The 13,640-nt window shown below is 52.2% G+C and overlaps 1 protein-coding gene across 10 annotated transcripts; it reads right to left on the reverse strand.

Moving 5' to 3' along the window:
• Positions 1-31: 31 nt before the first annotated feature.
• Positions 32-13,611, reverse strand: GAL3ST2 (galactose-3-O-sulfotransferase 2). Of its 10 annotated transcripts, none has more exons than XM_080410424.1 (5): positions 8,832-13,611; positions 8,051-8,736; positions 2,005-2,091; positions 1,289-1,568; positions 32-1,196 (listed from the first exon to the last, which is right to left on the reverse strand). In XM_080410424.1, the coding sequence occupies exons 2-5, from the start codon at positions 8,080-8,082 to the stop codon at positions 336-338; spliced, it is 1,260 nt and encodes a 419-aa protein (XP_080266550.1). In that variant the 5' UTR covers positions 8,083-8,736; positions 8,832-13,611; the 3' UTR covers positions 32-335. The 10 variants fall into 10 exon arrangements, with proteins under 10 accessions (XP_080266550.1, XP_080266556.1, XP_080266551.1 ...); XM_080410430.1 differs by adding an exon at positions 6,287-6,728 and having other exon boundaries at positions 8,051-13,610; XM_080410425.1 differs by adding an exon at positions 6,287-6,728 and having other exon boundaries at positions 2,005-6,148; positions 8,051-13,610.
• Between the last annotated feature and the right edge of the window lie 29 nt (positions 13,612-13,640).

Here is a 13,640-nt window from a genome sequence, read left to right on the forward strand (position 1 = left end):
AGCTATTAAATAAAGTCAAATGCAAACCAAATTATTAAGCCTGTGATTAATGATTAAGAGGCAGGAATGTGAGCCAGCTGAAAGCCTGCCCAGCGCCCAGCAGCAGTGGGCCCTCCCCCTGCCTGGGAGTGGGGAGGAGGCATCACACAGGATCCAGCCAACGCAGAGCCTTTGGCTCAAGGTCCCCAAAAAGGGACCCACCAGTAGTTTGGTGGCTCCAAACAAAGACCCCTCCCCCTGCCTCCCCCTCACACACAAGAATCCTGTGGGCCAGTCACATGCCAGACACGGGGTGATGCAAAGTGGTGGGAAACCACAGCGGATTGTCTCATGCCCTAGTTGGGAGTTGGGAGCTGCATCTTCTCCTGGGAAGTGGTCCACAGCAAGGGCAAGCCCAGCTGCTTCCTCTTCTTGTGTGGGTGTTGAACAGCATAAAGATAGGATGTGTACTGCAGCTCTGGCATAACCATTTTCTGGCAGGTTCTCAGAGTCCTGTTGTCCAAGTCTTGTTTGAGGTTGTACCCAAGGATATTTGCAGCCCCTGACTGGAAAGGCAGGAGAGCTCTGTTCTTGATGTGATCCTTCCCCACTGCCCCCTGGTCCAAAAGACAGGTCTCCATGAGCTCCTTCTGTCTCATTCGCAGGTGATTCACCTCCTTCTCCAGCTCCTGGAGTCCTATGGTCTCCTCAATTCTCCTCCAGAAGCTCTGGTTGAAGTGCAGGTAGAGCTTCCAGTCCAGCGAGCACCACACTTTTATCCGCTCCTCGCTTTCTGGAGTCAAGGTCTGGACAGTGTCCTGGCCTCTGGAATTGAGCTTAAAGTAAATCACATCATCCAGATCCCAGCACAAAGTATGCTTCAAGAGGATCATGGACTCATCAAAGTAGTCTGCTATCAAGATCAGGTGGAAGTTCTGCTCAATCTCCTTCAAAACCACCTGGATGTACTTTTTGTTGTCCTCCGCATTGTTATCATAGCCAAAGTCAAACCACATGATATTCCTGGCATATATGTTTTGCTTGTAATCCGCTGGATGGTAATACTTCATGGGTGACGCCAGGTATTCGTTCACATCCTTGGAAATCCTGAAGGCAGGGACACTGTCCTTGTAGTAGATGTAGGAAGACTCCAGCAGAGGAATGGGGTTCCTGAGGATGGAGAAGTAGAAGGTGTTTGCTGCCATCACCTTTTGCACCTATTTGCAGGGAGGAAGAAGAGAGGCTGTTAGTCTGGAGGCACTTGCTCGTTCAACCAGGTTTCTCCACAGGTGTCGTGGCTCTTTCTTACCTCCGAGGGGTTAAACCGCAGGTGGTTGCACATGATGTTGTAGTTTTGTCCTATGGCTTGAAATTCCTCCACAAAGTGGGCCAGGAAGGTCTTTGGGTAGCCCAGGTGGAAGAGCTGGTCAGCTGGCAGGGCGACCGTGAGGTTGTACTTCTCTGCAAACCTGAACATGATGTTCAGAACGGTGCTGCTGGCCGTCTTGTGGGTCTTGAGGAACATGACGTTAGTCTTGGCATGGCAAGGCGTGGGAGGTACTAGCAGCTTCTCATGGCTCTTCGAGATTCTGCAGGAAGGCAACAGATGGGGAAAACAGCCTCTCCAGTGCCGTGCCCCACCTCTGAGACCTGGCGAAGCCCAGCCTGAGCAGGTTCTCCCTCTGATACCACACCTGCAGCTGGTGCAAGGCACCAACCCAAACAAGCCCCATCCCTCAGGTGCAGATGTCAGCCAGTTTTCTACTTCTCCGGGTCCTCACTTACCCAAAGGCTTCAGCTCCATCCCCTTTTCTTTTTCCATGCAGCCGATTTTGCCCCGAAGAGCTGCACTTCGGCCAATTTGATCCCCGCCTGCCCAAATGCAGCTCTAGGACCTAACTTTGGGCTGCTGCCCTGGATTCAGTATCAGCCTAAACCTCACGAGAGTTAAATCAAGTGTCACAGATTGGATCCTTGCTGCCCTGGGCAGATGAAGTCAGGTAACCTTGCTTCGGCTTCACTTACACATAATTTTTATTCTTCATATGGAAGAATCCCGATAGGAAGATGAGCCCCAGGCAAAGGCTGAAAATGATGAGACATTTGATATTCCTGGAAAAAAAGAAGAGTTTCAGTGGATTTTTATCTGCTAGCCCATCCCGAAACACAAACCACCAAACTTGCGTATCGCCCTTGGGGATGTTGATCACCAGGAGCGCAGTTTTACATCTCCATGGTGCCAGTCACTTTTGGCTCCCCTGGCTGTGCCAGCAGCTCTGGCATTAGAGGCAGGACAGACAGAAACTGCACTTTCACTATTACTGTCCTTATTCTGGACTTTGGCAAAACACAGCCTGCTTCAGGCAGAGCCCAAGTTCTTCTGACAGCCTCCTTCTCTGCTCTGCTGCCTTTTATTTTGCTTTTCTTTCATTTTTCTGAGGCTTTAGAGCTTATTCACTATTCAAACCTCTAGTTTATTCAGTAGAAAATGAGTCCTTTGTAGGGGTATAAGGATTTCCTTGGTAAGAAATCTGAGCGGCTCCTGTAATCACTCCAGAAGATGGGGATCTCAAAGAAACATGAAACTGGGCTTTTTTTTTTTTTATACAGAAAACCAATTAATAACCCAACAGCAGCTGTAACGGACTAATTACACCCCGCTCTCAAGCAGGAGGACTGCTTCCACGCTGTGACAGCTCCTCCCAGCCCAGCTCCCGTGTTCAGCCTCACCCAGGTCTCCCTTTCATCAGACCTTCCCGCTTTGGCCAGACTTTTAAACTGCCTGAGCTCAGAGGCGGCCCTTTACACCAAGCACCTCATCCACCCGTGCTTTGCCTGGGGAATCGCAGAATCATTTAGGTTGGAAAAGACCTCTGAGATCACCAGGTTCAACCATTAACCCAGCACTGCCAAGCCCACCACGAACCATGTCCTTAAGCACCACATCTACACATCTTTTAAATACCTCCAGGGACGGTGATTCCACCACCTCCCTGGGCAGCCTGTTCCAGTGCTTGGCCACCCTTTCAGTGAAGAAATTTTTCCCGGTATCCAATCTAAGCCTCCCCCGGTGCAACTTGAGGCCGTTTCCTCTGGTCCTGTCGCTCGTCACCTGTGAGAAGAGACCAACCCCACCATGCTACAGCCTCCCTTCAGGCAGCTGTAGAGAGCTATACGGTCTCCCCTGAGCCTCCTTTTCTCCAGGCTAAATCACCCTCAGCTGCTTCTTGTAGGACCTGTGCTCCAGACTCTTCACCAGCTTCGCTGCCCTTCTCTGGACACTCCAGCATCTCAGTGTCTGAGAGGGTGAGTCTTTTCCAGCACTCATCAGGCAACCACCATGTATCATCACCAGTGCATTCTAGCTGGGACACGTAGAAGATCTTTTGAAGGTTTGATGCCCACCAAAAAGGAATTTTTCATCACTGAGCTGGATCTGACTTCTCTGGTCCTAAGAGCATTTTTAATTCCATGTGCATTCCATGTTTTCACCTGCCATTTCCACAACACAGCAGATCTGGCTTGGGCTTTAGGTTATTCAGAGAAGATGCAGTCCCACTTATGGCGCGGGATGGTCACACTTATGGTTACCACTCTCCCAAGCGAGCAAGGAAGGCTCCAAACCTGCCCAGTCTGAGGGTCAATGGGGGCACGTGGCTTGTTGTGGGCTGGACATGGTGGTCCTTTCCACTGTCCTTCTTGCCAACGGGTCCTCACACGTGGTCCTGCTGCACAGGGTGGTGGCTTTCATAGCCTCCAGCTTGTACCACATGAGAGACACTGAATCACTCCTTCCATTGCCCTTACAAGAGCGCAGGCACCAGCTTTATCTGGCATGGTTTGCAGCCTCCACGGACTGGCCACAGCATGGCAAGCCGGGCTGTGACAGCCTGGACCCAGCCACGGAAAACTGGAGAGGATGGGAGCAGAATCCAGCAGAACATGAAGAGCTGCACGTGAGAACACAGCCAGCGCAGGAAGCCACAAACCCAATACAAGCTCAGTGGAAGCGTGGGGACAGGTGGCGATGGCGCAGCACCACGATGGCACTGCAGGAAAGCCTTCGACTTCGCTCGCCACGCGAAGCTGCCTGAAACCACTTTTGCTTCCAGCTTTGCTTTGCGTGAGTGTGCTTGCCGTGTCCAGCAGCTGAAGTGGGAACCCCCCAGGCAGGAAAGCTCTCCCCAAAGCCGGGAAGACCCAAAGGCCACAGCTGGCACCGACCTCTCGATATGAATTTGCAGCACAGCTTCTGCATGAAGAGTTTCAAGACACAGCTACAGGCAGTCTTTCGTCAGTATTTCTTAATTTTTTGGTCCCGGGTCTGTTAGGGGGATGGGAGTGGGACAATCACCTTCCCTTTGCTCGCTCTGCACGTGTAAGTTGAGGTGAGACAGAAGAAATGCAGAGGGGCCCATGGGCAGCCAGCGGGCTCATATCTGTCAGATGCAGCCCCTGCCTATTTTCTCGGTCTGTCATTAAACTGAAGCCGACGTTGGTGTGATGATTTTCCAAAACATGTCACCCTGCCTACCTGGAGGTCTTTCCTCAGCCATCCCGGTGATGTCCTCCTTTGCACCTTTTCTGTAGAGTTTAATATGTGCAGTAACTGTCTGTACATTTGTTTGGGTGGTGTCCCCGAAAAGGCAACTCAGATTGATGCTGTACAGGGCAAACAGATCAGTATACACCTAAAACAATCCTGAAGACAGATGAGGATCACAGTATGCTCCAGAAGGATTGCCAGTCCCTTCTAGTGCAAGAAGACAAGCTCTGGAGACTGTTACATCTTATCACCTCAAGGCATCCTACAATATTTTAATAGTAATTAAATTCAATAAGCAATTACATAGTGCCATCCTGCCTCCAAATCTTCAAACACATGCAGCACACCAAGTCCATCTCCAGTGTCACTGGGTGCTCCCAGCAGACTTGTTTTGTCTGGACATGCTTTGAAGGCCCCACACTCTGGGCACGTAAAGCCTCAAAGTGCTGCTGGTGCCGCACAAGGGACGGGTAGCGCACTGCCAAACATCCCCTGTGGGACAGCTACGGGCACAAACGTGCCACCAGTGAGCCCTAAGGGGCTGCACAGAGCTCACCCCACTCCTTGTGGCGCCGTCCTGAAGACAACAGCAACCTGCAGCCAAGTGATGCCCACGTTGTCACTGCAAGCGGTGGCCGCCCAGCCTACGTCAGGCTTGCCAAAACCATGGCAGCTTCCTGGAGCGTCCAGTTTTGAGGAGCACGAGTGGCTGATTTCTTCGGCACACAGGCCATGACGGTGCCAGTCCGCATGCAGGAATGACAGGCTTCTTGTCCTGGGGGTGCCATTTGGATGCTGCCTTGTGGCATGGTGCTTGTTCCCCTGCCTGGGGCTGGGTGGATGGAAAGGTATCTCCTCCCGGCTCAGGGAGCGAGTGGGGAGCGGGACAGGGAGCGGAGGGCAGCCTGCACCCCGCCGCACCGCAGCCCAGCCAGGGCGGGCGATGGGGGTCACCAGGGGAAGGGCCAAGGGCAGGGCTGAGGTGATCCCCGGGGAGGGGTGCAGGAAAACAGGGAGCGGGGCAGACACGACGAGGGGGCTGCAGGTACGCAGGGTGCTGGCCGGTGCCTCTGCAGCTGCGGCCTGTGCCTGATCACTGCAAGGGGTCCGGTCCCAGCTGCCCCTCGGGGCTCGGCCGCTCGCAGCCGTGCTTACAGGGCCGTCATGGCCTTCCGCACGTCCCGCCAACCTGCGCGTGGGCTTTTACCACCCGCTCTGCACCCGCTGCCCTGCACGCCTCCGTGAGGGCAGCGCCGCTCAGAGACTGTCCCCTTAGTGTCACACCCCGCGCCCTTTGCCACAAACCTGCAAGTCTCTGACCAAGCCACTTCTAAATCTGTACGTGTTGGGCCAACGCACACCGTATTCAATGGTGGCTAAAATATCCCCCATCCTTTAATCCCTTCAGGAAAGACAAGTCCCACTCGCCAAGAGTTATTTTGCTGCTGACCACCCCGCACGCACAGGCTGAAGGTGAACTTATCTTTTATACAAAGGTACAGCCATAAGCAGAGGGATTTCATAACCACCCGGCATGTCAGCGGGAGCGCGGGAGGCATGACGCACGTGATCGTGGCTGCAGAAGTTCTTCCTTCCTTGCATGACCGCAAGGAAGCATTTCACCTGGGGTGCGTGAAGAACAACAGAACTGAGAGTCGCAGGGTATGATCACATCCACCATCCACTTTTTTGGCCCATTAATACAGTCTTTGGTAAAGCAAAGTTAAGAAAGGCACAATTCCCATGTCACGTGAAAGTTACCTGTCCTGGTTTCAGCTGGGATAGAGTTAATTTTCTTCTCGGCACCTGGTGCAGCGCTGTGTTTTGCACACCAGCTGTGTTTTGCACACCAGCTGTGTTTTGCACACCAGACGTGTTTTGCACACCAGACGTGCCACCAGCCTGGGAGCCCTTTGAGGAAGCACTTGGGAGCCGGCTGCTAACACACACAATTCTTCTAAGAAGCCAAAAAACTTGCAGAGCTCTCGGCAGGGCTGGCGCTGGAGGTTCGACTCGTCTTTCCAACCTGCGCTGTGCCACCTCCCAGCCAGGAAGAAAACATAGAAAACTACCTCTCAGGTCGCACTTGGACGTGCTGCTACAGATGCTTTAAGGCTTGGGATAACCTTCTCGTTCGTTTGGCTTAAGCTGAAAATAACAGACCTCTGTGTCGACCTAACAAGGCTCTTTCAAATTAAAAGACCTGCAATACAGGAAAGAAACATTCACGGCGAAATCAGTCTCTACCCTGGAGCAAACCGTAACTAACTCTATAGGTTATCAACGACTTACAGGGGTTACCTGAAGTGGACCTTTCTACAAACCCCGTTTTAATCCTGCACCCACGGCATTCACCTCTCTCCCCACCCCCCTTACCTTGAAGTGTACCCAGGGCTTTTCATGCCGCCTTGCTGCTGCGAGCTAGAAAATACCTCCTTTGCAAATCGACTGCAATACTCCTTTCCTCCCCGGGCTCCCGCGGCTCTTGGTGTATGCGTCTCTATTTCTAGCATCCCATCGCTGCTATAAATGGCTGGGACAGGTGAGGACAAAGGGAGTGGCTAGGTGTTCCCAGGGGTGGGTGGAAGTCAGTTAATAAGCCATGAAAAGTGCTGGCATGGCATGGCATGGCATTACCAGGTACAAAGAGCTGCCTCAGGAGATGGGAACTGCGAGTTTTGCGGGGAAGTGAGGGTTTAGCAGGGGCCCCCTTCTCTCGCAGCTGCAGGAGAGAGGTGTGGGGGGCACACGCAGGCTCCAGGCAGGGTGCTGGTGGCAGGGGGCTGGAGGAGAGCATTGTCAGCCCCTCCATCACCCTGCGCACCGTCACATCGCTTGCTCGGTGCCCCTCGGTGCTGCGGTCAGCGCCTGCGTGCCTTTCCCCCGCTTCTCGCTCGGTGGTTCAGGACTGTAATTCTCTGCCAGACCCATTCGGCAAAAGGAGATCAGGGACAACAGGTGAACACTCTTCCTGTTCTGCTGTTGGAAATTCTCCTTAAAACATTTAGACTTCCAACTCCTTCCTGATAAAAATGCAATTATTGTAGCTGGTGGTTAAGAGCTTAGAGACTTTACTGTACCTACGCCTTGGGAGAGAGAGCTCCTGCCCCTAAACAGCTGTTATTTTACGATTTGTCTGCGAAGAGGCTTTGTGGTGTTATTAACAACCTTTACAGCTTGCATTACACAGGAATTTGAGGTTCCACCAAGGGTCCTGTACACCAGCAGTTCACAAACTGGGTTTGATGCTCACAAATTGCCCCGGGAGAGCAGGATTTGTCCTGCAGGTCTGCGCGTGGGGTAACCTCCCTGCTCCCCACACCAGGGATGAATTGATGCTATCCCCATTTGGGCACAAAAAGTTTACCCACATCTCCCAGCCTGGAACAGGGGATTAAACTGTTGCTTTTGGTCTTCTATGGCCGTGCCGCTTCCCAGGCATCTCCTGACATGGCCCCCTTCCCCTCGCCTCCCCTCCCCACCCATGGTGCCCACCTTCTAAACCTCATATGCTGGTGGCCCTACCTGCCACACACCAAGAGCCAGGTCCTCAGCATTCTGGTGTCCTTCACCTATGTTGCTACATCTTCAGAGTGCCCGAATACACAGCATTTCTTTTTAAATCACAGCGCCTCAGGCCAGCCCCAACTCCGGTGCTTATCAAGATTCAGAGATTAGCAAGGTATAAGGTTGCTTTCCTTGAGTTTCTTGGTAGAACATGAGCCAATGTGCTGTTTTATGAAGAATTTCTAGGGTTACTGTTGGCACAGTGTCAGCTGCTGCTGGCAGGGGGGGTCATGTTTAATCGACTTCTTTCTCCTGTTACATTATACACGTCAGCTGTGCGATTTCTTGCTCAGAAGCTGATAGAGCTCATGAATCACAAAAGACCATTTTTTACACTTTTACAATTGATTCATTGCTCTCTCCTGGGGTGCGCACACAAATCGCCAGGTTTGGTTACGCAGAAAAATATGGTGCCATGCAGGAATACTTGGCTTCATGCAGGGCTGGGCTGCTCTGAGACTGGGAGCAGTGAAGGTCAGCCAGCTGGTGCAGAATTAGCAGCTGGGGCAGGATGCTGAATGAATAGCTCCATCCTGCCTCACTTCACGCTTGCTTAGGGGAGAGGGCTGTGGGGTAGACCCCGTGGGCAGCTCGGCCCCACACAGCCACTCACTCACGACCCCGCAGCAGGATGGGGAGGAGAACTGGAAGGGTAAAAAAATTGCAGGTTGAGATAAAGGTGGTTTAACAGGTCAAGCAGAAGCCACGCATGCAAGCAAAGCAGAAGGAATTCACTCACTGCTTCCCGTTCCAGGGCGCATTCAGCCACCTCCAGGAAAGCAGGACTTCATCAAACCAAAACAGTTACTTTGGAAGACAGACACCGCAACGCTGAACGCCCCCCCCCCCTCCTCCCTCCCCCAGCTGTATATGCCGAGCGCAACATCATAAGGTATGGGGAATCCCTTCGGGCAGCTGGGGTCAGCTGCGCCCCCTCCCAGCTTCTCACACAGCCCCAGCCTACCCGCTGGCGGGGCAGGGTGAGCAGCAGAAAAGACCTTGACGCTGTGCACACACTGCTCGGCAGCCGCTACAACATCCCTGTGCTATCAACACCGGTCACAGACCCGAAACACAGCACCATATCAGCTACTGCGATGAAAATTAACTCTAGCCCAGCCAAACCCAGTACAAACTCAGTGTGCAAGGAAACCACCCCTTCAAAGCGTTGAGCATCCACGTCATGCCAATATTTGTCTGGCCCAGAAAAAATATAGTTTTGGACACAAAATTGCTACCACAATGATTCTTTATAAAAATATCTCCCCACACATAGATGTGCCCACACTGTCTCTCCCTCCTATATACAACAGCCAACCAGTATTCAAAAGCATCATTGAGAATGTGGAAGAGAAGGGTAATACCGGTCTAGGAAAGATACTATAAAATAACCCTGCAGTAACTCCTCCCTTCCATGCCCTCAGGGTAATTGCTCTATTGTTTAGCTAAAATGATAAACTTACATCGAGCTTAAGGATCTTCATGGGTAAAGGAGATGGCTAAACGTAGCTGTGCCACAGTTTCCCTGGCCACAGCACCAGGTTGCCCATCAGCCCTGACTCCCTCCCCAGCACTCTCTCCATAAGTAGCTGAAAAAAAGCAGTATGGAAAGTTCCGCTTCCCAAAAAAAACCCATTCACATGTAAAGCTTGTATTTTAAACAATTACGGTCAGTGGTTTGGGGGGGGTAAAAAAAGAGAAAGAATGGCGTAGGAAAAAGGCAGAGAATATAAACAGCCTGATCCGGAAAGAACGAGCTGCATCAGCTTAACTTGGCAGAAAGCAAACCCTGTACATTTCTTCTCCAACATCACAGACTTTCCATATTTTGGCATCACCTGATACACAAGCAGCACAGGCTGACTGCATTTAACATTGTCTTCTCTTTGCTCATTGATCACTTTCCTTAACCCCAGAAGATGATCGGCTCCTCTCTGAGTGTTCCTGAGGAACGAAGGGAGAGGTGCGGAATGTGGGGAGCAGAGAGGAGAAGGGAGTTGAAGGGAAGAGACCAGAGGGCAGGCCTAGATATTGCTGCTGCAGGTCGCATAACACAGGGAGGCATTTCTGTTAAAGGCATCTGTGTGGCCAAGTTGAGAGAGTTGTGACCTTAGAACTGTATCGTGAAGTGTGTTTGCAACACTGTGCCATGCGTAAGTCATCGTCCTCAATGCAATTTGACAGCTTGCAGCCTTGTTGAGATGGTGTTCTGGTTAAAAACAGAAGAAAAAAGACTCTATAGGATGATTTCCTTCCAAGAAAAAGGCTCTGGATGGAACATCTATTTCACTGCACTTCAGAAAAACACAAATCACTGAAAAGCAGCTAATGGAGAAGACAGCCGCTGGGTAGGACAACCACCTTTCCTAGCCTCATGGAGTCCAGCGAGGCCTCCCAAATGCGTAGACCCGAGTACAAACCACTGATCACCCGCCTCTGAGCACAGCCCGTGAGCCAGTTACCCACCCATCGCGCAGACCACCCACCCGGGCCGTGCCTCGCCAGCTTGTCCAGGAGAAGGCTGCGGGAAACAGTGCTGAACGCTTCGCCTGCATCCAGGCAAACATCCACTGCTCGCTCCACGTCAACAGCAAATGTTATTTTGTTGTAGAGGGTGGTCAGGTTAGTGACACGATTTACCTCTGGCAAATCCCTGGGCTTTTTCCAATCACTGACTTCATTTGGATACAGAGGAGCCTTGGTTAAGAGAGACACGGGTATTGCTAAATACGGATGCAACTGGCGAACACCAAGTGCACCAGAAGATGACTCACTAGCAGGTGGCTCGGCCTGTCCTCTGATAACGGAAGGGTGGCAGTGTGGTTTTGTACAACAAACTGTAAATGACAACCTCTCTTGTCATCAAAAAACAAGAGGCAGACTGTAGGGGGGAAAAAAGCAACAATAAACCCCATCGTAGAACAGAACAGCCCAGCTGGAAGGGATCATCTAGTCCGCTGATGGCCTGTCTGCTTCAGGGCTGACCAGAAGTTACAGCATGTTATTCAGGGAACTGTCCAGATGCCTCTTAAGCACTGACAGGCTCAGGGCACCGACCATCTCTCCAGGAAGCCTGTTCCAGTGTGTGACCACCCTCCCGGTGAAGAAATGCTTCCTACTGTCCAGTCTGAACCTCCCGGGCGCAGCTTCGAGCCATTCCTGTGTGTCCTGTCACCAGATCCCAGGGAGGAGAGCTCAGCACCTCCCTCTCCATGTCCCCTCCTCAGGAAGCTGCAGACAGCAACGAGGTTGCCCCTCAGCCTCCTTTCCCCCTGAAATTAGACAAGCCCAGGTCCCTCGGCCACTCCTCACAGGACACACCTTCCAGCCCTGTCACCAGCTCGCTGCCCTCCTCCAGACGCATTCAAGCACCTGAACATCCTTCTGAAATGGGGGGGCCCAGGGCTGCACACAGCACTCCGGGTGAGCCCACGCAAGGCTGAACACAGCGGGACGGTCCCCTCTCCTGACTGGCCGGTGATGCTGTGTTTGATGCACCCCCAGCTGCGGGTCGCCCTCGTGGCTGCCAGGGCGCACCGCTGGCTCCTGTTGAGCCTGCTGCCACCCGCACCCCCAGAGCCCTTTCTGCAGGGCTGCTCGCCAGCCACTCCTCTCCCAGTTGATGCTTGTGCCTGGTGTTATTCCATCTCAGGCATGGAATCTGCACTTGCACTTGTTAAGGTTCACACCACTGACGATTGCCCGGTGCTCCAGTCTATCTAGACACCCCTCTGCAAGGCTTCCTGTCCCCCGTGAGAGACAACAGCAGCTCCCGGCTTAGAATAATAGAATGGTTTGGGTTGGAAGAGACCTTAAAGATCACCTAGTTCCAACCTCCCTGCCATGGTCAGGGACACCTTCCACCAGATGAGGTTGCTCCAAGCCCCATCCAACCTGGCCTTGAACATTTCCAGGGATGGGGCATCCACAGCTTTTCGAGGCAACCTGTGCCAGCGCCTCACCACCCTCATAGTGACCATATCATCAGCAAATTTGCTAATGGTGCATTCAGCTCCTGCATCTGGATAGCTGATAAAAATACTGAACAGCCCTGGCCCCAAGACTGAGCCCTGAGGAATGCTGCTGGTGACCGGTCACTGGCCAGATGCAGCCCCGTTCACTACAACCCTTCCAGCTCTGCCCTTCAGCCAGTTCTTCACCCGACACACCATGAACCTGCTCATCTCACAGCTGGGCAACTTGTCCAGAAGGATGCTGTGAGGGACAGCATCAAAAACCTTACTAACACGTCTACTAAAAACATATTCAAACTGTGGAAATAGAGACAGTGCCCAGGATCTGTGGAGAACCAAGCAGGATCCTGAGTCAAAAAGCTCTTTCTGTAATGCTCAATGACTCCTAAGAGGTACAGAAAACATGCCCAAACAACCCTTATCCCCCCACAAGTGTCCCTGGCCAGACCATATGGACACGCAGCACAGGTGACACATGCTTGTGACAGGGCACACAAAAGTGATGAAAGGATCAACATGAGTAAAACCATTCTATTTTAAAAATAAGGTCATGTACTGATTTCTGATACATACCTACACCACCTTTCCTTCTCTTACCTTCCCTCTTGAGTAAGCCTATTTTTTTTCAATGCCTCTTTTGCGGTCATGGACCTTCCCGAAGGCCAGACGGGCCGATTTTATTTTCCTGATTATTGCCAGATCTTCCAAGCTGCTTTTGTGTAACAGCTGCCTGAATTATTCTGTGGCCTCACCAACTCAGGCAGGGTGCTGGATGTGGGCAGCAGCCTGCCCGCTGGCCAGGGAACCTCAGAACCACCTCTGGCAGGGTAAGGCAGGAAGATGAATTAGTACCGGCATGCACGGAAATCCCTCCTGCCTTAGTGCACCACGCGCAAAGTGTGGGGAAACCTCTGGGTGATTTTTACGTCGCTGTCATTACCTCCACCCCACCTCACCTAGGTTGCTGGTTGGGAGGGATACAGATTTTACATAGGTCTGTAAATCATTAGAATAACGGCTCTTGCCCTCCACGAAAGCAAATCAAGACTTGCTGTCAAGAACCAAGTGGAGGACAAGGAAGCAGGAAACAACGGCATGCCTGACGCCTGACCCTGCCAGACAGATGTCCGGGGATCCCTCCCCTCAGCCTGGCTGCTGGGGTTTCCCCTCCCATTGATGCTATCCACAAGTTAGGTCTCCAGGCACTGTCTCTTCTCTGGCCAGTCCTTCTACACGGGACACCACCACCACCCCCCCTGCCTAACGGGGACAGCCTGCAGGTAGCATCACTAAACAGGCCATACCCTGACGCTGTTGTGGGCTTTTCGACAAGCATATTAGATCAAAACAAGAAAGGAAGAGCAATATTGGATATGTCAGTATAGCATCCACAGGTTCTTCTCCTGTGCCCCTGATGCTTCACTTGGACACCTCAAGTGAGGAAATGCCTCCTCCGGCTGGTGTCACTTCGCTAATAAATCAGAGCAAACTAAGGGGGAAGAGCTGGAATATCCACACACGCTATCCGTGCGCTTGGTTTCAGCGTTCAGACCAAATAGGAAACCCACATGGTC

Source organism: Falco punctatus (assembly GCF_963210335.1).
Source record: "Falco punctatus genome assembly, chromosome: 13".
NCBI lineage: Eukaryota > Metazoa > Chordata > Aves > Falconiformes > Falconidae > Falco > Falco punctatus.